Source organism: Papio anubis, chromosome 5 (genome assembly GCF_008728515.1).
Source record: "Papio anubis isolate 15944 chromosome 5, Panubis1.0, whole genome shotgun sequence".
Classification (NCBI taxonomy): Eukaryota; Metazoa; Chordata; class Mammalia; order Primates; family Cercopithecidae; genus Papio; species Papio anubis.
Window position 1 is genome coordinate 83,361,916 of NC_044980.1, and position 26,605 is coordinate 83,388,520.

General features: G+C 36.4%; 1 protein-coding gene across 1 annotated transcript; it reads right to left on the bottom strand.

The window, feature by feature from the left end:
• Positions 1-863: 863 nt before the first annotated feature.
• On the bottom strand, positions 864-16,929 carry CETN3 (centrin 3). Its single transcript, XM_009208755.4, has 5 exons — positions 16,785-16,929; positions 14,805-14,940; positions 12,777-12,891; positions 6,800-6,991; positions 864-1,265 (listed from the first exon to the last, which is right to left on the bottom strand). The coding sequence occupies exons 1-5, from the start codon at positions 16,799-16,801 to the stop codon at positions 1,222-1,224; spliced, it is 504 nt and encodes a 167-aa protein (XP_009207019.2). The 5' UTR covers positions 16,802-16,929; the 3' UTR covers positions 864-1,221.
• Positions 16,930-26,605: the final 9,676 nt, after the last annotated feature.

Here is a 26,605-nt window from a genome sequence, read left to right on the forward strand (position 1 = left end):
CTGTAGTGTTCCCTACTGATTTTGTGTTAAATTTCTAGTGGACAGCCCTTAATGTAATACTCTTAAAAGGCTCACATTTAAAGTGCCTCAAATTATACTGTACTTTAAACTTAAAATTTAAAACAAGAATTCTAAAGAAAGATTGCTGAAATAGACAACTCAATTCCCTTCCTGGGACAGCCCATAACACCAAGTACTAGATTATGAGTGAAGTACTATTTTTCCTATGATCCATCTCCATAACCACTTGTTTCCCCCTAACATACACTTCTACAAGGCAGAAGAGCCCACCAATGCTTGGAAAGTCTGTCTCTACTATTTCCTGGTGAATCACAGACTGTTCCTTTATATAGGTTAAACATAGACTTAAATTATTTCTGTGGCTTACAGCTTTCTATTTTCACCACTGTGACATTTAATTGAATGATAATTATCTTAACAAATCAAAATTCCAAAATTTAAATCTCTCACTTAGTCAAGAAGTTAGAGAATTCAAATTGTATTCATTCAATTCATTTGAGGAAATATTCAGAAAAAAATTAACTTTCATACTTACATTGATACCAAAAGAGTTAAGAAACATAATACACAAGGATAAATGGGTCTATCTAGACAATACTTATTCCCTCTAAACTCAAAGACAGGACTCTTAAAAAAGGAATTAGGCTTATATTAAGTCATCTTGTATTAAAATATAGACTGTCAAAATTGATGAAATGTTAGGTAATGGAAAAATGTGCCATTCTATTGCTATTTATATTTCAATTTTTGTTTCAGAAACTAGTAAAATTATAAAGAGGAGATTTAAGAAATACACTCTTGAGGGTTAACAGATACTAGGAATAAAAACAAATTTACCAAACTTTAAAATACTAATAAAATAAGTATTTTATTAATGAAAGTCTGGAAAACGTGTGCACCAAAATAAAAGTGACTATTAATGTTAAATTAAAAAATCTTCAAAGAACACATATCACATATTCAATTTTTAAAAACTTTATATAAAAGCTCTATTATAAATACAAAGCTAAACTATCTGAGTACTAACAACATACTTCATACAAAGAAACTTAACAGTAGTAAAATACAAATACATAAGATGCTTATTTTTGGTCCTTTTGGATAAAAGAACTAAGCTGGTTTTTTTCAAATGGCTCCAGGCACAAAAATAGAATATAAGATGATAACTGCAACATTCTTAGTGTTTATCCTTGTAATTCTTTAAATGTCACCAGTCATAATAGCAATGAACTCCTCTTGGTTTACTGTGGTAAGAAAGAAAATGAAACAGTCAGAAATATAAACATTTTATTTTTTCAGAGTCCAGGACTACCATTTTACACTAAATATTTAAAAAATTTTACATTATGCAAAATTGTTACATCAAGACATGGCTTTTTGCTTTTACTTCGTTAGGCAGTGGAACATGTTTATTAAATGTAACTTCTTGAATGCAAAAGTACATATAATGTGATAAACATTATAAATTAGCATTCTATAATATTAACTGGGGAAAAGATAATGTTACCAAAAAAGTCAATCACAGTCATATTTGTATATACTTGCTAAAACATTTTAAATGCTTGACATTTCAAAGTTCTTTAAACAATCTTCTTTATAATCTTTATTCTACTAGTTCATTTAGCAAATCCTTCCTTTACAAGTAAGCTTGAACATATCATGCATGTAAATTAGATTTCTAAAGAATGAAAATACATTAAAATTATAAAAATAAGAAATTATTATTTTTTGAACTTTTATATGCTTAAAAGCCTATGTTAAAGAATAATTAAAACCAGGTCACCATACCTCAAAAGTATCAATAAAAATGGCAATTTGAAAAGATTACAGATTTAATCTTAATCGCCAAGGTAATCCAGCAACTATATAGATGTAAATGCAGAAAATAATCATGGATAAGGACTAATATTTAGTTTGCCAAAATTATAAATATAGTAAGAATCTCCAATTTATAAAACATAATGTTTAAGACAGCAACCTAGAAATAAGAAATCAGATAATCTTATTGAATATAATTTTGAAAACCCAATATATGCACACATATCAATTAAGAAAAATGTTCAGAAGATACTTCTACTAAGTATTTAGCATTTAGCCCTAAGACTTAATACATACCTAAGCAAGACACAAGTTATGAATGATAATTTCGATAATGCCAAAAGAAAACTACAGAGACATTAAGACCTGGTTTCTAGTCATAGCTCTGCACAGAACAGTTCTGCATCTCATTTCCTTCATCTCAAAACACTGAACTATGAGATGATGTTTTAGATTGTTTAACTCTTATTTACCATAGAAGGTATTATATGAAAATACTCCATTGAATCAAACATTTTTAAGTGGCTAGTGAATGCTAACACCACAATAAGTGTTGTGTAATATATCAAAACAGACACCAGGCTTCCTATTCTGGTACACATTAAAACTGAAATGAGAAAGATACTATATGATATTATAAAATTATTGTTAACTTTCTTAAGTGTAACATTGGTATCATAGCTTTATGAAAGATATATCCTTGTTCTTAGTAGATGGATATGCTACAATATTAAAGGATCAAGCTTTTTTCTGTTTTATTATTAAAATTTAATTAATTAATTTATTTATTTATTTATGAGACTGGCTAACTTTTGTGTTTTTGGTAGAGACGAGGTTTCACCATGTTGCCAAGGCTGGTCTTGAACTCCTGGGCTCAAGCAATCCACCTGCCTCGGCCTCCCAAGGTGCTGGGATTACAGGCATGGGTCATGGTGCCTGGCCTAAAGGATTGAGTTCTTAATATATGAAATTTATTTTCAAATGATTGAGAAAAAAACATACACACGACAGATAAAGCAAATGCGGTAAAATACTAATTATTGAATCTAGGCAGAAGGTACAATGGTGTTCACTGTAGTAGTCTGACAATTTTTCTCTACGTTTGAGAATATTCATAATGAATAGTTAGAAAAAATTAGCCAATTAAAAAATGTTGAGGAGATAAAACATGGTCACAGGGAATGGAAAGAATATATACTGCACTGGTTCTAGAAACCACATAGAAAACCAGTTTCGATAACTATGTTAGTCAGTTTTTATACTTGAAACAGAACAAATGTTTTATAACACAAAATACTATTTATTATTAAAATAAAGACTAAATCAGTGTTGAAAAAAATCCTTCACAATGGTAAAAATTATTACTAATGAGAAAAATTCAGGTAAAGGTAAGTCATTACTTGGGCTCTAAAATAAAAATACAGAATTTGGAAAGGATGTAGAAAGGGAGCTGGGGTGGGAGAATACCATCAGAAATACAGTCAAGAAAGAGAATAGTGTATGCCTCACAGAAATAAGCTACGAGTTAGGAAAAATGCACCCTCCAGAAGCTGACAGGGAACTACGAATCCATGCAATCAGTATTTAACATCTATAAAACACTATGACAGACATAGTAAGAACGTAATACAAAATCTATAATACTCTCAAACTACTTTCAAGAATCTTACAAATTGAAGTAGTGATCTTTAACCTTTGCAGTTAAATAGCCATGTCTGCATATCTTAGGAAAGCTATGATCTCTCTGTTTCCAATAAATAAAGCTCAAATATATAAAATTATTAATCAATTCAGCCAGTGTGCACCTTCACTGAAGAACCCCTGATTTAGACTGAGACATCTAGACCAAATAGGAAGCAAGAGTATGTTCTTAAGAACTGTATTAAGAGAAAAAATATAAAACAGTCTTAGAATGATTTGATTACAAATCATTTTAACAGTGTAATACAGCCATGATTAAAATATTCAAAATCCAAAAAGTACTTGTTACTTAAAGATCTAGAACTTTTTCTTGATCTGTAAAATTTCAATACTCAAACTGCACATTTTAAGCTTCATATAGAAGTTTGAAAACCACAAAGCACTTAATTTTTATATTGTTTATACATAAAAACTTAAATTATAATAGCATTTCAAACGTATTTAAAACTACATTCAGTCTTCTGTAACCACAAGTTCCTCACATCTGCAGATTAAACCAACTGCAATGAAAAATATTTGGGAAAATAATACAATAAAAAAATACAAATAGGCCAGGCGCGGTGGCTCAAGCCTGTAATCCCAGCACTTTGGGAGGCCGAGACGGGCGGATCACGAGGTCAGGAGATCAAGACCATCCTGGCTAACACGGTGAAACCCCGTCTCTACTAAAAAATACAAAAAACTAGCCGGGCGAGGTGGCAGGCGCCTGTAGTCCCAGCTACTCGGGAGGCTGAGGCAGGAGAATGGCGTAAACTCGGGCGGCGGAGCTTGCAGTGAGCTGAGATCCGGCCACTGCACTCCAGCTTGGGCGACAGAGCGAGACTCCGTCTCAAAAAAAAAAAAAAAAAAAAAAAAAAAAAGTATAACTATTTACATAGCATTTACATTGTATTGGGTATTATAAGTAATCTAGAGATGATTTAAGGTATACACGAGGATATGTGAAAGTTATATGCAAATACTATGCCATTTTATACAAGGGACTTGAGCACCATAGATTTTGTCATCCTTAAGCGACTTGGAACCAATCTCCTGTGCTTATCAAGGGACAACTGAATTCCATGATTCATACCTAAAAACATAGTACTTAAACCCCAAAAAGTACAAATTAGAAAGTGGCTCAGGAAATTAAACTAGCTACTTTACTATCAGAGAGTCTTGTAGGCAGTTAAAAAACAATCTTCTATACCTCTGTACATTTGGTTTTATAACCTTCTCTATTAATATCTTAAATCAAGTTCCTATATCTAATAAATCTACCACAATGCCTAGCTTAAAATAAGCATTTGGTAAAACATTTATTGAATCAAGAAAATATGACACTTTGTTTCCTTTTATATTGCCTTAACAAAATTTTTCATAAATCAACCATTTCATAGAGCAAATCTTATTATAAGTTGCTAACAATAGGAATTTTAGAGAACTAAGTAGATTAAGTACCTTAGAGACCATCTGGCTTTGAAGGGGAAAAGCAAATCTTAGAATTCAAAGTTGCAACTGAGTATGTTGCTAATACACTGCTTCCTATAATAGTATGTAATTTTTAAAACTCCATAAACATAGAAGTCTAGTTAATATTTTACTTCATAGCCCAAGAGGCAATACAATATTATATTTAAAAGCACATTCTTTGCCATTATGGAGATCTGATTTTGAGTTCTGGCTCTACCATGTACAGTATTAGCTTTGTGATAACCTGGGACAGACTATTAATCTCTCAAAGCTTTAGTTTCCTCATCTATATATATATACATCTATTACACGCATGTATAGGTATAATATTGTATCTACTTTACAAGTTATTATGGAAATTAAGTGACATAATTCATGCTAATATCCAATACAGTAACTGCTAAATAAATGTTAACAAACATCATCATTATTTAAAAGATGATCCATTCTGGCTTTTCAAAACGTTCCTTTCATTTTTTCAAAAAGATGTGCTGTGTTTTATTTTATATATGTTGTGGGCGGGGGGGAAGTGACTCTTTCTGTATCATTATTACAGCTTTATGTCTATCTTGTAGTACACCTTATTTACCTTTAACTTCACATTCGCCATGTTTATTATTTTATATACCCAATATTTTTAAAATTTCATTGCTCTTAGATACCGAAAAGCATGAAAAAGTCACAAAGACAGAAGAATACTAAAGTTCACAAAAAAACAGCAAGGTCTAATCTTTAGCAGTTTAACATACAAATAAAGTGGTTTTTATCTCAACAAAACTTAAGTTTCCAGCCAAAAGATTCCATATTAAGTGTATGAAAGTATCAAAACAATCTGTTTCTCTAAATGCTATAGGCCTTCAATGGAAGTCTCATGATTCATACACAGAGTGTTATGGGAAGCTTTTGAGAAAAAGATGGTGTTTAATACGTACCTGAGAGAATGAATCACATTTCAGCAGGCAGAAATTAACAGTTAGAGCATTCTTAAGAAACAGCATGATGAAATGAATAGCATAAAAATGTGTTTTCAGGATAGAGTATTTTGACAAAATGTGTACATATAGGAGGTGAGGGTTAAAGAAGAAAAGTGGAAGAATACACTGGGAAATAAAATTACTCAAGGTGGGACAGATGATAGAAGGCTTTGAAGTTTACTCTGTAGGCACTGAAGAATCGTTCCAAGTGTTTGAACAAGGAAATGGCATTATCAAATGTATATTTTAGGAAAAGAATGAGACCAAGAGACTGAAGAAGAGATTAGAGACTTTTATATGCCTAAAGGGCAATCAGGACACTACAAGAGACTGCAAAGTGAAAGCAGGAACCACATCTGCCTTTTTCATTGTGTAGCACCAGTCAACACACAGGACACTGCACCCAGTAGGCAGCCAAGGTAAGAATAAATGAGGCCATTATAACATTCCTAATTAGAAATTAGGGCCTGAACTAGGACAGCCACAGTGGCCAAAGATAAAAACACATTCAAAACATTTGAAGGGGAAAATCAATAGAACTTAGAACTTAGCATGTAGGTTGAGGGAGAAGCCATTGAAGACTGAAATTTTATTGAAAGGCTGAAATTCTGGTGATGTTTCACCTTCAGAGAAAAGTGAGGTACCTTCTTGAAGTGTAATTGGTTTTAGAGATCTGCTTCATTCTAAACTGAATATGTGAATTATTTAGACAGAAGGCCCATTACAAGAAGCGGTAAGTTTACAAAAGTCTTGCAAGTCATTTGTTTTTAGAAAAATGTATTACATGTGTAGCATCAGGAATACTTGGAACATACGTTTCACTTAAAACTTACTTTCTCCATCACCATCTTTGTCAAATTCTTCTATCATAGCTCGAAGCTCTTCATCACTCATGTTTTCACCCAATTCTCTAGCAACACGTCGCAAATTCCTCAAGCTTATTTTACCTGAATCATCATCATCAAATAGTTTAAATGCCTTGAGTATTTCTTCATGGGGATCTCTTTCCAATATCCAGTCTGTCACTACAGTTTAAAAAAATATATATTTTAATAAACCTGCATAGTCACAAAGGCATTCATCTGTGATATCAACTAAATATTAGATGAGAATTAAAGCTGACTGTCAACATTTAGTCTGACAATAAAATGTCAAATGAGATCCCCAAACCCCGAGATAAACCTGAAATTAGAAAAACCAAATCCATATTTTGAATGTTAACCTTTTTATTATGAGCAACTTGTCTTATTAAAAAAGTAAGCAAAACTATATCACACAGAGGCAAAATTAAAAGACTACATTTATTCCATTTATTTAAGATCTACTATAATCAAGAATTGTACTAGGCTCCACTGACATCAAGCACACAAGGAGTGTGTCATCTACTTGTGGAGAGACATACCAACAAAATAATTGGAGCTAACTAAATAAAAGCTGCTTGCTAACTAAATGTCATACTAACACTGATTCTTCCTCAAATTTAATCCAACTTCAAAACAAGAAAAACTGCAAAAGACAAAAAGTACTGCCATCGCAGACACAGGCACAATCTCAAGAGAGCAGATGAAAATTCCACTAATATCTTCGTGATTAGAAGAACCTCTTGGTTTTCCAAAATTTAGAAAGTAGTAAATAGGATCAAATCTGACTATAGCAGGAAAGCCCACCCAAAAAAAAACCTCTGGAAAGAAGGTCTCCTTAAAGCTTACCCGTTTTGTTTGGATAAATCACTCTCAGACAACTAACTAAAAATAAATGTAGTTTCAAACCTCAATGGTAATTGTGTATTTTAATACACTAAATATAATCATATATAACAACATAGTAATAAGCTTAAGTATTTTCAATTTTACCAGTCTTCAATCAATAGCCACAATAAAAATTAAAATAAAAATCTGTGGCATAAAAATTAAGTTACTAAATAAAATTCTAACAATATCTAAATAAATATCTCTGAAGTAATTATATACACTATCTGCCACTACAAGAAAAGGTATTTATGGCCTTTACTATGCTATTAAAAATAACTCAGTCCTGTTAAAGGTTACAGAATCATTAAAAAAAAAAAAAAAAAAAAAACTGCTTATAGATGGAAAATACTGGAATGTTTAAAGAACCCAGAATGAAAAAAATACAATCAAAATCTCCAACGAGTTATTGTTTTGTGGCTGTTTCACCTATATTAGGTTCAATAATCACCTATTCAAATGACTATTATATCATCTACACATATTTTCAATAGTTTCCTTTTATCCATTAATTTTATCCAAAAAGGCTGCCAAGTAACTAATTGAAGTATATTACTGTAAGTATGCAAATCATCAAAGCTCATAAATATTCAGTCAAAAAGGAGCTGGCATATCTACAGCCATAACACCAAAATAAAATACCACACTTAACTCTATGGCACATACTCAACTTATTTTGAATTTAGTCCCAACAAAAAAGCAGGACAAGGAAAAAAAGTGTTAAGAAATTTTCTTCACCAATTAAATAATTTACATGACAGGTGAACCAAAAAAGCAGCTTGCTGAAAGTATTAATGTACTTAAAGAAGCAACAGGGTGATTGGAGAACAGATGGGGCTCCAAGATGTATAAATTCTTATCCCACTGGTACTTTAATTGTGTTAGTTATTTCAGAGCTATGTGTCTATATATTCTTTTATCAATATTCTTCCTTAAAATGCAGCTTTTCTTGGGAATTATAAATGCTCATCATTTTGGACAGCAAAAACATTACCTAATATATAACTTTATAATGACTCTCCTCCATGCCTTCATGTTCTATTCTTGTTCCACAAAGTAGAATTTAATTACAAGAAATATATTTATTTTCAATGAAAATATTAGTAAACTGATATAGAGGCAGTTAAGGTGGGTTTCATTTATTTCACAAAACTCCAAATTTCTGTCCATGTAACTGTATTTTCAAATGATTTAATTACACATACTATCAGAAATGTACTTCTTCAAAACACTTTCTTAGACCTTTCATGTGTAAAAATCACTTAAGAATACGGCAAATCCAAAAACATCACATCAAAAGTAAATTAAAAATCATTGTAGGTAATGCTAGAAATACAGCTTTAACGTATTTCTCAATGTCTTTTGGAAATTTCTATCCAAACACACCAGTGAGACATGTTGGACTCCAAACTCATTCCACTACCACCACAGTAACTGTAGCTGCCTCCTCTACCCCCACCAAAAGACAACAGCAACATTTACAGCCAGATTCCATATTTGAAAAGTATAAATCATTTTCAGTCCCATAAACTTAATCAGGTCCTATAGTACTGAGAATACTATTTTTTTTATTTTTATTGTTTTGAAACAAGGTCTCGCTCTGTTGCCCAGGCTGGAGTGCAATGGCATGATCCCAGCTTACTGCAGCCTCAACTCCTGGGCTCAAGCAATTTTTCCACCTCAGCCTCCAAAGCAGCTGGGACTACAGGCATGTGCCATCATATCTGGCTAATTTTTTTTTTTATTTTTTGTAGAGACAGGATCTCACTTTGTTGCCCCGGCTGGTCTCAAACTCCTGTGAGCAAGCAATCCTCCCGCCCTGACCTCCCAAAGTGCTGGGATTACAGGCATGAGCCACCAAGCCTAGCCTCTTTTTTATTCTTAAATGTATTTTCTTTTCACGCTTGCCATCCTCAGCATAAAAAATAGTATTTTCTGTCTGCAGTCTCTCTTCCTTCCAATGCATCATCAATAATACTCTCATCAGTTTTCTTTCTCAAATATATCATATCCTCTTCCCTTAAAAATTGTGAATGATCCTCTGCTAACTAAAATTCAAAATCTTTTAAGTTTTGCAAGACTTTACCAGTCTGGCCCAATCCTACACTTCCAGCCATTTCCCTATCGTCTAGCCCAGAACACTATCTAGTTTCCCAAACATGCTATGCTTCTAGTACCATTCTTTGTTGTTGCTGCTTTCTAAGCCTAGAATGCTTTTTCTCTACTCTTCCTGGCAATCTTGGAATGAAATCCTACTCACGTTTCCAAAGGCCTAAATTTAAAATCTCCTCTGCAAAGTCTTCAATTCCTCTATATCAGGGATTAACAAATCTTTCCTGTAAAAGGCCAGACAGTAAATACTTTAGGCTTTGTAGAGGGGCATAAAGTCTCTCACTACTCACTCTGCCATAGCAGCACAAAAGCTGCATAAAAGAATGGGTGTGGTGGTGTACAAGCAGCAGCTGAATTTGGTCCAAAGGCTATAATTGCTGACTTCTGTCCTAGACAAAATTACAATTTACCACATAGTACTATAGCCTGTTGTCACCTATATGTACACTGTAAACTCCCTGAAAGAAGAACCTCTTAGTAACTTTTAATTACGTCTTCTTCCCAACCCCAGTACAGTACCTAATACCAAAAAATTCAGTGTTAAATAAGCAAAATGAAGACAATAATACACTATTATAATCTGAATCAGCAATAAGTAGTACATGTCAAAAATAGTGTACAAACGTTTGACTTATGTTGGTGTTAAAGACAGAATTCCTAAAACATCTATGTTACTCACTAGCCTCAGGTTGTCTTGACTCTAAACTTACATTAAATATATTTTAAAGCTTTTTTCCAGTACTAGGAAGAATCTATAATAGTTAACTGCCAAACTTCATCCAGATATATCTGTGGAACAGTATCCTTGAGTAGTTCATAAAACTAGGACTCAAATATATGATTTAGAATCATTTGTCCCAAAGTACAAAACATATTAATCTGTGGTCAGTGATTAGTTAAAACTAATCAACAAAAGGGGAAATACATAGTTCTTGACTGATTCCCAAACAGTAATAAATTTTTATTTTACACCTGGTACTCTCCATAGGTAGCCTTAAGATAGCTAAGATAGGTGTTGACCCTGTCAAAAGGTTAATCTTTGAGTGTCAAAGCTGAAGTTTAGCCACATCTATTTATTCTAAAGGAACCCAGTATTTCTGCTCTGTTAAATAACATAGAACAGATAGGGCGTCAGGAAAAAGTGGAGGTGGCATGGGATTCTGGTCCCAAGTGCCAATAAAAAATCACAGTTTTAAAATTGTATTCATTTAAGATGAAATAAAATATTTTGTAAAATTATTAGTGACGATATAGTGCTTACAATAGCCTTTATGAAACAAAGTCAATAAAAAGTATACACAGAGTCTATTTTATGTCCCAGTGATGCATATATGATTATTTTGAGCCCCTGAAACAAAGACAATTTTTTAAAGTAATAATAATAACAAATGCTTAGTAGCACTTACAACATGCTAGGCCCTTTTCTAGGTACTTTACATGTTATTAACTTAATCCTCAGAAGAATTTCATGAGAGAGTACAATGATCCCCACCTTATAGTTGAAAATGAGGCACACGGTATTAAAAAGACCAAGTTCCAGAGCTATAAAGTGGCAAAACCAAGGTATGAACCAACAGAATCTGGTTCCAAGTGCTAAACCACTATACTGTACTAAACATAACCTGGATTATAGCTCCTTCCTAATAGTATCATTTCCACTGTATCCTAACATCTTGTTTCTACAAATAAACAATCTAAGGTAAAACTAGGAATACTACGATCATAAACTTTAGGAGAGTGTCCATTCTGGGAGAACAAAAGGTGGCTCTCTCCCTCTCCTCAAATAAAAAATTCTACAAATTAGAGGAAAAAAGGAAAATGTCCCCAACAGACAAGTTGCCTCTCTAAACAGTCATCTATTAGTTCGTAAGTTGAGTATCTTCTGTGCTTATTTTTTTTCTCTTAGGTTTATCATTTATTTTCCATCTCAACTGCTTTTGACTTGAGCGTTTGGATTCAAAAAACTGACTAATGACATGAATCTGAATTTTCTCTGCGTATACTAATTGCCATTTCTTTTTGCTTCCCATATTGCTTCTTGATGAATATTTAAAAGAAGGGGTTTGTGTATATAACAGAATTTGTTTCCAAATATCTTAAAATACTTATATGATGTGCTTATATCGTGACCCATTGGTTTAGGGGGAAAAAATAGAAATAAACCTGAATATTTATATATTTTGTAGGTAATATCCTAGACAATAGTAACACCCTTGCCTTCCAGACTCTTCTATTTTGAAAAAGCCTGCTCTCTGTATGCTATAAATAATTCACTAAAATCAACTACACAAAAATTTAGCCATATTAAGCCTATGACACATTATCTTCAGTTGGTGGTACCAGGATGTTTTCTCCTGCTTCCAGTATGCCCACTGCCTCCTTTACTACTACCCTCTAAACAGATGACTTTATCCACTAAGATCAAGGTCATCCAGAGGATGTAGCCTCTCATAAACTTTGTCAACCTGAAGTCATGCATTTCATCTACGGCCAAAGATACCAACTACTACCAGTTCCCTCTTCTCCCACTTAGCCAGCAAAAATCACATACCAGAAAGGTCTTGGGAAACATTTTCCAAACAGCAGGATATCAAATTTTCTGTTTTACTGAGCAAAAATAATTTTTTGATCACCCTTCAAGTTTTATCACATAATATAAATACAAATAACTTGGAAAAGCATCTTTCCATAAAAAGCTACACAGTAGTTCCTTGGTTAGAATCTTCACAACAAAACAAAAGACAAAACTATAAATCTCAGAGCAAAGCCATATTTTTTCTTTGAAAATGAAAAAAGTAAAAAAACCCAAACAAAACTGAGTAAGAGTCACATTATACACCAGTGTTCTATAAGAAAATTCCATAACCTAGAGAATTTAAAATTTAAAAAGTCATATTAATCAGACAATTTCCTAACAGCTGCTGATTACAAAGACTATTAAAATACACACCAACTTCATTAAAATCTTCAAAGGTGATTTTCCCTGTGGCTTCTCTGTCATAATCTTTAAGAATCTTCAGTACATCAGCTTTTTTTACATCAAACCCCAAGGCTCTCATTGCCACCTTTTGGATTAAAAGGGAAAAGCAAATTATAAAGCAATCTTTACAAAAGAATTTCTAATTATTAAGTTTTTACATCTTAAGAGATAAAAACACATTAGTAAAATATAACTTTTTTGCATGTTTTACCTCTTTAAAATAGCAGTGACAGTGTAATTGTTCTTCACTACTGAAATTAAGTATGTATAAGTTTTTTCATTTATAAATTGCATTTTTATATAACAAAGTAACCAACAAGTGTTTACTATATAAAATGCACTAACTTACTGCACAGATAATTTGACTGTTATTTGTTATCACGGGATTAACAACCAAAATGAGAAAAAGGCATAGCATATATATTAAAGTTATATGATAGAAGAGATAAAACATTAAAATAAGAATTATCATCAGTATCTCCATGATTAGTTATTAGGTTAATAATAGGGCGAAGAATCCTGAATTTAGAGAAAAAAGAGACTTTGTTACTAGTAACAAGGAAGGAAACATGTTACTGACTAGATAAGTCTTATTTGGAAAGATTCAAGTTGTTCCTTGAAGGACAGATGAAGAGGAGCAGTAGGGCATTTGGGAAGGATGACTAGTATTAAAAGAAACACTGAAATGAACAATAGGTTTGAAGGACAACGAACAGAGCAGTTTACCTCACCTGAATTAGAAGAGTTCAGGTGAGATAAACTGCTCACCTGAATTAGAAGGTGAATTCCACGTGAATTAGAAGAGTTTGGGAGGAAGAAAGCAGTTAGCAAATGAAAAAAGTAGTTGGTGGCAAAAGTGTAGAGAACATTCAGTAGAAAGCAAAGGAATCTGAACTTTAAGTAATATATAATGAGGAGTTATTAATAGTAAAGGCTTATGAGCAACGAACAATTTATAAGCAATGGTGAAAGATTTTTTAAACTATCTAAATTCAGTGGTAGTGCACAAGGTGAACTACAAGTAGACAAACCATTTAGGAAGCTCCAGGTATGAAATAAGGTCTGAAACCAAGACAGTCAATGGTTACTAACGGAAGAGACACTATAAAGGAAGAATTGATCAAATCTGGGTAACCAAAAACAAAAAACAAAAACAAAAACAGTGGGAAAGAGAGCTAAAGAGGACTGCAAGATTGAGAAAGCTAGACTTACAGGCCTATTAATTGTTTTTATACATTCTATACTGTCACTGCATAGTTCGTATCCCTACTTGGAATTCTAATGCTTAAAAATCCTTTAAGAAATTACAAAAATTAAAACTATCAAATAAACACTTACATTCACCTATCCATTAAGGCTATTAAAAATCTCAAAATACTATCTTTCCCACTGTGCTAAAAGTAAGTCCCATTCTACCCTAAACCCAAATCTCTCCTTATATCCTGACAAATAATAATTTACAAATCCCTCTCTACACCTTGACATTCTAGGTCTTAAAGTTGACATTTTTACCTATTAGCATGTGTCAACATCAAACAGCACTGAAGTTGTTTGTACCACAGAAAGTGGATTGAGACTATGTTACTAACAAATACAAATTATAAGATTAAAAGACAACAATCCCACAGTCTGAAAACAGTATGAGTCACCAAGAAGCAAAAACAAAAACAAAAAAACAGTGAAAAGAATATGGCAAGAATAGTTTAAATTCCAGTTTGAAATCCTTTAATTATGTCAGTGAAAAATAAGCACCTTCCCTAGGAATGTATTGTTACATTTAAAATGCTATTCGTTTTATCACGTGAAAAAGATTTTCTAAAAACTGTGTTAGGAGTTCTATTCAGTATTATTATAGAATCTAACTATGAATGCTTAAAATGCCTTCATAGTTCCAAAACCAATTTAGTTAAAATAATTACTTAGAAATGTAATGTAAAGCAACTGTCAAAATGCAAATCATTTCAACACAGAAACAAGTATTTTAAAGCATACCATTACCTTTAATTCATGATAATCTATTGCTTCATCTTTGTCTGTATCAAATAGTTCAAAAGCATCTTTAATTTCTTGTTTCTGTTCCTCAGACAGTTCTCTTCTTTTTTTCCTCTTTGTTTTGTCTACTACAAGCTCACTTCTATGAAATGGAAAGAAAAAGCCCTTAGTCCACTTTAATTCTCTTTACTAACAGAAATTAGCCAATAATTATTTTCTAAATTTCAAAAAAGAAAGTACTTTGGAGAAAGACAGGGAAACTTTCCCTTTATGAGTCAATGCCCTGTTTATTCCATAGTCTAAATTGCTATAAATATGAACTTCCCAAAACTAAAGAGTGTTACAGATTATTAAAAGAAATGAGGACCAAACTTTTCCTTTTCCCAGCTTTTTATTTATTCCCACTTTCCCTAGCTTTTTATTTATTCGAGAACTGTGAATAAGCAACATTACTTTTATGTCTAAAACTCCAACCAACTCCAACCAAAAAAAAAATAAAAATACTCACATTATTCTACAAGAATGTTAAAGAAACCAAAAAATCTCCAAATGAAACCAAAATTCATAACTGACAATCACCATATATCGGTTTACTTTTGATAGTTCTGATAATTAAGTTCATAAAATTACTACAAAAAATACAACTGAATTAACTTATATTTTGGGACTGTTGGTTCAAAATGTTTTTAGATCACACGTTTCTAATAGTTTGGCAATTTATGTGTCATTTCCTCCACTGATATTAACAAATCACCCAAAATATTAATGAGTCTAAACATATGACAAATATTAGATGTCAAAAAAGTATACAGTATTTGTGCCTCATAAGTCTTGTCTCACTTAAGATGTAAACTGGAGGTTAAACTTCTCATAAACTCTGGAAACGCTTAAAGAAAAAAGCAAAAATTACTTTAAAGCCAGAAATGTTTTCCTTAAGAGCTGCCCATCTAAATGTGCTCTAAGTTTTCCAATGGAGCCGCAACACTGGTATAAGAACAAGTTTTGAAACACACAATCTGGTAACACATTAACATGTCAAAACCAGTTGACTGTATTTAAAATACGTATCTAGCTGCATTTGAAAGTCGTTTTGGTCTCTGAACGCTACAAAAAAAAAAAAAAAAAAAAAAAAAAAAAAAAAAAAAAAAGCTAGGAAGTGACCAGTAGATGCAGTATGACAAAGCTGAGGAAGATCTTCCTTTCATGAGACCTGACTTGACACAAACTTGGGTATTCCTGGGGTCAGTCTTTTCCTTCCTGAGACTTTTAGAGGCCAAGTCCAGAACCGACCCACCCCGACCCCATCCAAGGGTACCATGATTATCCCTGAGCAGAACATGGAACATTTTTAGAGTGTCCTAAGTATATGTATAGTTTTACGGTACAACGTCTACGTAGGGGGAGCGGGCAACAGACAGAGGGTTAGAGGTTAGAACTGAAAGGTAAAGAAATGAAAGAAACAGGAAATCCAAGAGACAGTTTGCCAATTAGTCACTAAAATGGGTTTCTAATTACACCGTAAAGCAGGACCTTGGGAGAATAGCAAAGAGTTTTTTGTTATTTCCAAAATTTATAGGTGGATGATTGCATCAGCAGCAGAGCAGCCGAGGTGGGGCCCTGGCCAGGCATACGAATTGAATGAAGGGATGTTCCGCGGCCTGATCTCTCAGAGCAACAGAGTAGAAGCCTCGCGATATTTCATTCCCTCCTCCTCGCTCGCAACTAAGCCCATTTTTTTGGTAGTCCAAAGCCCTACGCGCTGACAGAAATAACCTCCCTAGTAGAAATGCACTGGAAGTCTCGTTCCCTGCAGGGCACCGGAGCCCAGAGGGTGAGTGATCCAGACAGGCTGCCCTAGGCTCCTTTCCCGCATCCCAAACAGCATCCCCTGCCTCGCCACGGCCCCAAACGGCCTCCCTTCCACACACACCCTCCCTGGGTCCCGCTCCGGGGTGTGGAGAGCACTGCCGCCTCCTTATTACCGACCTCAGAGCTAAACTCATTATCTCTTCGGACAGAGTCGTTCCTCTCAAGAAACGATTTTAACCCCCTACCCAAAGCAGCAAGACTCCCACAACCGTTCAACAGACACGAACGACCTCAGCGGCCTCAGGGACCTCCCACAACATAGACACTTTTGAGCTGGATTGGTTGAAATGTCGCTATGGTTCTGCCCATTATGGCGGAAGCTTTACCAATTTTATTTTCATTGGGTACGCTTTACGTCAATCAAGAAAAAAAAAAACCCCTCTCTCCCCCCCCCCCCCCCCCCCCCCCCCCCCCCCCCCCACCCCGCCACCCACCCCGCCCCTCCATTCCTAGGGCCGCTCTCGCCCTTCGGATTGGCCTGATGCCTTTTCCCCCGAATCCTTTGCGGGTCCGGCCTCCGATCCCTGTGTGGTGGTTTGCGTAGTGGGAGCTCCTCGTCTCTCGCGTATTGTCCTGCGGTCTGTGGGCCGACGTTCGAAAACTGGATAGATAACTTGGACGGTGGGAAGGGAAGGGACATGCTGCAGGCCACCCTCCGGCTAGAAGGAGGCGGTAGTTGAGGAACAAGGTCTGCCAAGCGTGACTCTGCTCTGTTCTAAAACTTTGGATGGCCTCAGTACCTGGGGAATGTGTTTAAAATGCAGACGTAAATGCCCCTTTCTCCATTCTAATTTCAGTAGGTATGAATTTGCGTTTGTATTCCTCACAAGCCTTCCAAGTGATTCTGAGGCAGGTGCTGTGACTAGACTTGGATTATCACAGGGTTAGATGATCAGGCTATTTATGGTGAAGCTGTATCTAAACCGCCCTTCCCTCTCCTTTTCCTCCTTTGAACTGTTTGAAACGGATTTGTTGGCTTCTGTCTCTTATTTTACGGTGCTGTAAATTGTTAATACACGTGAGACTGTATTCACTACCAAACCAAGTCTCCTAAAGCTCACTTGGATGTCTACTTATTCGTCTCCCTTACCAGGTTCAGTTTCTTGAAGGCCATGAGTATATCTATTTAACGCTTTTCCTTGTACCTAATAAAATGTCTGGTGCATAGGTGCTCGGTAAATTGAGTGGAATCTTTTGAAAACCCACAAAATACTGAGCTAAACAGCAAATCTCATAAACGGGAATAAAATAGCCTGAGAATGGGAGTTGAAGGCGGAGAATATGTAAACATGTTTAAGGGATGTATATAAAATTTTAGAGAAGGGAGAGAGCACAAGATAGGCTTCCTAAAGAGTTGGCATAAACGTTAGACCTACAAGGATGGGCTAAATTTGCACAAGTAAAGATAGTATGATAGAACAAGCTAAAAATTAGCTAAGGGATAGCACCCCTAAAAAACAAAAGCGGAACTTTTATTTTGTTCGTATTTTAAATTTTAAAGTACCTTTATAAATCACCTTTGAGTCTAAAAGGAAAGAGAAATTGTAATTACTAGAACATAGTGATATTGAAAAAAACTATATGTTAACATTTTAAGACACAGACCAAACTATAGGAGAATATTATTTTAAATAAGAAAGAATAAAAATAGACCAGGCATTTATTTGAAGATGTTAGAAATGAAGAACAAAATTGTATAATTGAAATTAGGAAGAGGAAATTAGTAAAGTTTGAGAACGTTTTAAAAGGAAACTGGTCAAATTGATAAAGTGCTTACAGTCTGGTATAAAGCTGCGTTTTGGCAATACCAGTGAAATTCAAAGACAGGAAATGTAACAAGAAAAGGAATAGTGCCACTAGTAAGGTTAGTAATTTAACAAAAGGGAGATTTAAAAATTATTAAAATACTTTATACAATTTTATACTGCCAATAAATATTAATAGAAAATGAAATAGTCACTTTTCAAGGAAAACATAACTCAAAAAAGATGGAAAACTGAATTAAGTCAATAACTACAGACAGGACTGAAAAAAAGATGCCAAATTTCTGTACCCTCAAATAAAAAGCCTCCAGCCCACTCAGATTTATGGGTAAAAATCATAAGAGCTAAATCTTGTGCTTTAAACTCAAGTAATAGAAAATGATGGAGAGCTTCTTAGCTTAATTTTTGAAGCTGCCATAATCTTTAACATCCTAAAAGAACATTTAAAGTCACTCAGTGTAAGCTTAGTGATGATGAAGGCTATACATGTTGCTCACCATTGTATCCCCAGTGCCTGACTCATATTTGATGTTCATTTGTGAACTTAAATGCAAAATTCCTAGATGTTAGCAAAATCAGTTTGATACTGTCTTAAAGGAGCATTTCTCTATAACCAAATTGAGTTTTTTGTTGTTTTTGTTAAGTGCAAAGATAATTCAAAATATAAATCTGTGTTAAATATAGTGTTAAGGAAATCATCTCAGTGTCAAAAGGGCACTGAATAATAGGCAACACTTTTTCTACTAGGATATAAAGTGGGTTTAGAAAATACTTTTTAAAATATGATCGGCAAAATACTTAAACACCAGTGTTTCTCAAACCTCATTCCTGAAACACTAGAATTTTGTGAGATGCTTTTGGTCTCAGAGTGAGTTTTATAAGCAAATAATTTGGGCAAACAGATTTTAACATGTTTTCAATAGGGTATCCTTTTAAGAGTGACAGGGAATTTACACGGATCACTTTTATTATATTTAGTGAGAACTAGTGACAACCACTTCTTGCTTCACAGGAGTCAGACAAATCTCTAGATGGAAAACTGCTTTGCTGAAATTTGGGGTCGGATCATCTATTTCTAAAGATAAGACAGGTGATTACACGCATTTAAATCTAAATTTGATGCAATCAAAATTCTCATTTTTCTTGAACAAAATTATTCCAAAGATCCAACAACAGTTGCATAAAAATAGCTTACTAAACTGTGAAAAAGAATAATAATACAAAAATTCCTCTATGGGACAGTAAAATGTATTTGGTACAATGGTAATCAGACCAGAAATTCCAGAGACAGCAAATGTAAATAAAAATTTCTGCTTTGAGAAGGTAGTGACATGAGTGTTTAGTCTGCCTCCTAAAGCCATAATAAAGCAAGAGTTCCTCTATCACCCACGCTGGTGTACAGTGGCATAGCTCACTGTAACCTCGAACTGGGCTTAAAGGATCCTCCCGCCTCAGCCTCCTGAAAAGTTAGGACTACAGAAGCATGCCATCATGCTCAGCTAATTTTTTTTTTTAATTTTACACTATGTTGCTATGTTGCCCAGGTTGGTCTAGAACTCCTGGTCTCAAGTGATCCTCCAGCCTCAGGCTCCCAGAGTGTTGAGATTACAGGAATTAGTTCCCATGCCTAGCCAATAAATTTGTTAAGCTGAAGTGACCTGGAGAGGAGCCATCAGCAGACTAGGTATTTCAAAAATTATTGGAAAGATCAAAAGAAATGTGGAAACTTGTTGACAAATGAAACAGATCACGGAAGTGGCATCCCATAATTTTTCCGGAGGTGACTGATGTTTCACAGAGAGTTGATCTGCCTGGCAAAGTCCCAGAGAGACTCCAGGAATGGAGTTCTCTTGTACAGTAGAAGGTGAAATGAGAAGGGGGCTAAATACAAAATGTCAATTTAAAACCTCTTTAGGAAACCACTGTACTTCCATTCCTCCAGATTCCTCTCCCCAGTATTTTGTCTCTACCTCTATCTAGAACTCCACTCTTTTTTTTTTCCTTTTTTAGAGACAGGTGTTCTCTCTGTTGCCCAGGCTGTAGTGCAGTGACATGGGCATAGATCATAGCTCACTGCAACCTCACTCAACCTCCTGGGCTCAAGCAGCCTCCCACCTTGCGTCTTGGCCTCCTGAAGTGCTGGGATTACAAGTGTGAGCCACTGCACCTGGCCCAAGTCTTTAAAATGAATGAAGAATGAAAAACCATCAGAGATGTGAAAATCAACAACATGAAAGATGAAACTAAAAACTATTTCAGGAAGACTCTGAGTCAGCTAAGGAACCAAAATAAAATAATAAGAAATTAATAATAATAAGCTTCCTAAGAAGTACTCAAGAAAATATTAGAGAACAAAATACTCTGAAAAAGGAACATCAGATAATAAGAAAAGTCTGTTGAAAATAAACATATGAAGGTAAAAATTAAAATGGCAAGATGATTTAATTGAAAAAATATCACAGAACCTGCAGTATTCAAACAAAAACATGGAGAATTTTGGAAAAAAATATGGAAGACTAATTCATTATTTGACTAATAATTTCTGAAAGAGAACAACAAGAGGAGGAGGAGAAAAATATCAGACATTGAAAAGATATTTCAAGGAACTGAAATACAGGTCTCTAAATTGATAGAACACATTTAATACTGAGCAAAATAATAGTAAAAGAACACACCTAGACACATAAAGAAGACATTTCAGAGCATCAAAAATAAAAAGGCCTAAAAGCTTCCAGACACAAGAATCTGACCTTTTATAAAAGAATAAGAACTGAGCTAGTATCAGATTTCTCATCAGAAACTTTAGATACCAAAAGATAATACCTTTAAAATTGTAACTGAAAATTATTTTGAACTTAGAACTCTATTTCCTGTCAGAACAAAAAATAAAGTGTGAATACATAATAAAGAGTTCAGAAAGTTCAATTATCATATACTCTTTCTGAAATATGTACTTCAGAAAAGTAAGAATGAAATCCAAAAATAAGGTAGATGTAAAATACAAGAGTGTGGCATAGAATGACTGACTCATCAAAAATGTCCATGTCCTAATCCTTGAAATTTGTTAATGTTACTTTGCATGGAAAAACGAACTTTGTAGGTGTAATTAAGGTTATTGAATGGTTTTACTAGGCTTTGGGCTTTTAGGTCCTTAACAATCTTTTGGAGTCCTTGTTGGGCCTCAGGTCTAAGCAGGTACTGGCTTTGGTAGGGAAAGGAGGCGGAATCTTTTAGTTTAACTTGAATGGGACAGGATTCTTTGCTCGTCCATATTGTCCTTCTGTTGCCCAACTTCCGGATTAATTCCTTCCTCACGTAGGGGACAACCAACTGTGTTCCTTCTCTTATGTTCAGGTGTATAATGGCCCCTGCTTTTGCTAGGATGTCTTTCCCTAACAAAGGAGTGGGCTTTCAGGCATAATTAGAAAGGCATGTGAAAAGAGTAAAGTTCCCCAGTCACAACTTAGTGGCTGGGAGAAGTATCTAGTGACTGCCTGTCCTAGGACCCCTTGGATAGTGACAGATCTGGAGGACAGTTTTCCGGGACAGGAGAGTAAGACTGAGAAGGCTGTGCCAGTGTCCAGGAAACAGTTAACCTCCTGGCCCTCAATGGTCAAGCATACCTGGGGCTCTGTGAGGGTGATGGCATGGGCTGGCGCTTGCCCCAGGCACCCTCAGTCCTGCTGCTGGATCATCTGGTTAGTGGCTTCTGACTCAGAGGACCTTCATCCCCTGGGGTAGTGGGCCTTCCAGTGCTTCCCTTGACATAAGGGGCATGGACAAGGGGATGGCTTATTTCTATTCAGACAGCCTTTTTTAAAGTGTCCTTGTAGACTGCACTGGAAGCAAGACCTATTAGGCATTCGATTTGCCCAGCCTTTCCCTTTTCCAGAGCCTCCAAAGTCTGCCTGCCTGAGGGTCATAACTAAAGCAATGGCTTTTTTTTTTTTCAATTCCATTTGTCCCATCCCGCCAGCTCCTCCTGATCTCTATTATAAAAACCGAGGTTGCCAAGTTCAATAGGGGTTCTAAGTTTTTCTCTGGGCCCAAGGTTTCCAATGTCTGCAGCTGACTGAGTGATAAACTTATCCTTTAAGGTTAGTTGGCCTTCAATAGAGTCAGGTGACCGAGAGGTATGCTTCCTCAATGCCTCCCTTAGTCTCTCCAGAAAGGCAGTAGGATTTTCTTCCTTTCCCTGTGTTATAGTGGACATCATTGAATAGACTTCTTCCAGGTTTTCCTTAGTCCTTCTAGCACGCAAGTTAGCAAACATCTGCTGCACCAGTCTCCATGTTCTGATTCTGTGTCCCAGTGAGGATCTATACTGGGAACTGCCTGCTGGCCTGTGGGGAATTGCTCACATTCCTCTGTTGTCATCCTATCACTGACCTGACTTAGACACCAGAGATCTCCAGACTCTCGCGCTGCAGTTATGGTGGCACTTCTCTCATTTGGGGTTAGTGTCTGATCTACCAGTAACATAATAGCTCTCCATGTCAGATCAAAGGATTGTCCTAACCCTTGTAAAACATCAATATAGCCATCAGGGTTATCTGAGAATTTACCTAGGTCTGTTTTAATTTGCTTCAAGTCTGAGAGGGAAAAAGGTACATGGACCCTGACTGGGCTGAATTCTCTAGAATACATCTTAGGGACGTTTTAGCCTTGAGGGGAGCGTTTCCCATCTGAAAAAAGAATGTAGGGATGCCAGCACCCCTAGTGATTTTCCCATGAGCACCAGTCCTAGAGCTTCCTCTATGGTCCTAATGCTTATTCCTTTCCAGGGTGCATAACCACCCATGGACCTCTGCTTATCAGATTAGTTACGCTTACTAACGTAGCAGTCCTGCACCTGTTTTCCCACCCTTCTTGACCACAAAGAAAGGGGTATGGGCTGCTGGAGTCTAGTGGTCCTTTACAAGCGTGCCCAACATTGCCTTTGCACTCACGGGTGAGTTCTAGAGCTAGGCTGGGTTCCTGAGTATTTTATAACAACCCAGTTGCCCCATCAAGATGCATTCCTATAAACAACAATTCTTACGCAAATTCGCTTCAGATAACCTTTTGAGTCAGGATTGAGATAGAGTTTTTTTGAAGATGATAACCATTTTTTTCCAAAGCGAACTTCCTTTATGTCTGTAGACTAGACTGTGTAAGGCCACAAGATTAGAAGTTAGGATAATACAGGTTACACTGTTAACTTTTAGCAAACTTTACTTTTGTTGAAAACCTTGTAAGTTTGGGATTTCAATTATTCTTTGCTATTAATAACACCTTGTTTAGTCTAAATTAACTTAGAATTGGTATAGATGGTTTTTTTTGATTCTGCAAGTACTTTAAGGCTTGGCTGAGTGCAAACAGCTTGCACATTTGAATGTTTGAACCAATTATTAGGCAATTTTCCTAACTCTGCTCTTACAGGAGTTTCCCTATCAATTACGGAATACCCATTGTGTTTTCTCCCTCAATCACCTGGGAGGAACCATCTACTGTCCTGTCCTGAAGAGAGTTCCTCTTAGGTCTTGGTTGGACCTTTGTATGATAATTAAGATTTAAATCCCCTGTTAGGAAATTTGCTGGGTTAAGGGAATTTTCAGTGGTTAATATTAAATCATCTTTTTCTAACAGAATAGTTCTATACTTTTAGATTTTTGAGTTAGTAAGCTACTTTTTTGCCTTTTTTTTTTTTTTTTTACTTAGGATACTTCTGAACTGGTGAGGTGTGCTCACAATGAGGTTTCCTCCAAAAGTTATTTTTCTACTTTCTTCTGCTAGCAAAGCAGTTGCCGCTACAGATTGGATGCATTTGGGCCATCCGCAGCTTCCTGGGTTAAGGATTTTTGATAGGAAGACTATGGGTTGTGAGTGGCCTCAGTACTTTCGGGCTATGCCCTTGTTTGCACTGACAAGCAGGTGGTATTGGAGTGTTACAGGGTCACAGAGAAGACCTTCAATTATAAATTATAGGTTTTAAATTTACCCTGGCTTTTAAAGGAATAGGGTACACTGTTTTTTCTTTACTAGTTCTATCCTCTCTCTCTCTCTGCCTTCTCTCTTTCCCCTCTTTTCTCTCTCTTTCTCTCTCTCTCTCTGCTTTCTCTCTTGGTAGATGGATTTTGGGAACACAGTGGAAAGACATTCACTCGTTGCCCCCCTTTGCCACTATAGGAATATGCGTGCCTCCCTGGCTGGGCACAGTGGCTCACGCCTGTAATCCCAGCACTTTGGGAGGCTGAGGCGGGTGAATCACAAGGTCAGGAGATTGAGAGCATCCTGGCTAACACGGTGAAACCCTGTCTCTACTTTAAAAAATACAAAAAATTAGCCAGACATGGTGGCAGGTACCACTAGTCCCAGCTACTCCGAAGGTTGAGGCCGGAGAATGGTGTGAACGTGGGAGGCGGAGCTTGCAGTGAGCCAAGATCACGTGCACCATTGCACTCCAGCCTGGGCAACAGAGCAAGACTCTGTCTCAAAAAAAAAAAAAAAAAAAAAAGGCACCTCCCTTTAATTTACTCAATTTGCTTTCATCCTGATCTATTATGTTGTTGAAGACACAGTTCCAGTTGTTAAAGTACTGGGTCATCAGTTCTAAGGCCCTGGCCAAAGAGCTGAGGCTTGGAGATTGTATTGCAGCGGGGTAGAAAATGGGGGAGGAGAGCATCTTACACAATGGGAGAGCAATCCTCTTAGCCATTTACAAACTTGGGGCCCTGGCAAGGGTGGTGGGGAACAGGTCCCACATAACTGCCCATGTCGAGAGCTATATACCTAAATTGGGAGTGACACTAGGGGCAAGACTCCCTGGGTTCATAGCCTAGGTGCGTAAGGGTGCAGCATAGAGCTTCCTTAGATCCCTTTGGAGATACAACTTGCTCTGATACTTGGGAGAGGAAGTGAAAGTCTGAAGCATTAGTACCTACGAGGCAGGGATTGGAGGAAGTAAATTCAGAGGTAAGGAGAATTTTGGGGCTACACTTTCAAGAAAGTGGTGGTTGGGACCCAGGAGGTATGGGTCGGAAGGAGAGGTAGGGGCGTACACATGGGCGACTGTGGAGTAGAGACTTCTGGCTGTGCCATGATCTCAACCAGCCAATGCTGGGAGTTCAGGATGACAGCTTTCTACCTCTAGTCTGGCCCTCGGCTTCCCCAGGAAAATTGTGAAAGTGGAAGCTGCTTCCAGGCAGACCATGCTCCCAACCCAGAAGGGTTGGGGATAGTTGGAAAGCCTGTACCCAGAAAGCCTCACACCTGAGTCTTAAGTCCAGTGGCCATGCTAATCATTTTTCAGCAGCTGATAGGTGCCTGGTATTTTCCTCCAATTCTAAGAATAGGACAGAATAGCAAGTGAAAGTGGTCCAGTATTACTCACCGCTTTGGAGAATCCCCATGCAGGCCACCAAATGTTACCAGCACGTCTTTGTTCTTAGAGCCCCCAAGATGGTGGCGGGCCGCTCCCAAGATGGCAGCAAGCCTTTTGCTCTCTGACCTGGGGTTCTTGGCCTCACAGATTCCAAGGAATGGAACTCTGGGCCATATGGTGAGTGTTATAGGGCCATGTGGTGGGTGTTATAGGGCCGTGTAGTGAGTGTTATAGCTCTATTAGAAGCTGTGGGTCACGGAAGAGAACCATGGAACCCAGTGACTAATGTTCAGCTCAATTAGGATGAACCTGGGCACTTAGCTGCACAGGAACAATGGCGAGCCTTTAGCCCAATCAGGAGCGGCAATGGGCACCTCACTGGATCAGAAGCACAGTAGACACCCTGCCAGATCCAGAGGGGTGGAAGTCAGCGGTAGATCTGCAATGATGGCGATCAGCAATGGTGGATGACGAGCAAAAGTTCACCTCAAGCCAGAACAAAGATGGACCAGAAGAGTGTGCAGTTGCAAGATTTAACAGAGTGAAAACAGAGCTCCCATACAACAGGAGGGCACCCAAAGCGGGTAGCCACTACCGGCTGGAACACCTGGATTTTTATCCTGATCACTGTCCCTTCCCCTGTGCCTTCAGGCGATAGATGATTGGCTATTTTTTGTCTCTTGCTTTTAGCCTAATTGGCATTTTAGTGAGCTGAGTTAAAAGCCCTGTGTTTGAAGGTGGGTGCGATCACCTTCCCCAGTTAGGCTTAGGAATTCTTAGTCGACCTAGGAAATCTAGCTAGTCCTATCTCT

Coding starts and splice junctions, on each gene's coding strand:
- CETN3 (XM_009208755.4), bottom strand. Junction 12,892..14,804: donor TAGATTATCATGAATTAAAG/GTAATGGTATGC, acceptor TTAATCCAAAAG/GTGGCAATGAGAGCCTTGGG. Junction 6,992..12,776: donor TGAAGATTTTAATGAAGTTG/GTGTGTATTTTA, acceptor TTTAAACTGTAG/TGACAGACTGGATATTGGAA.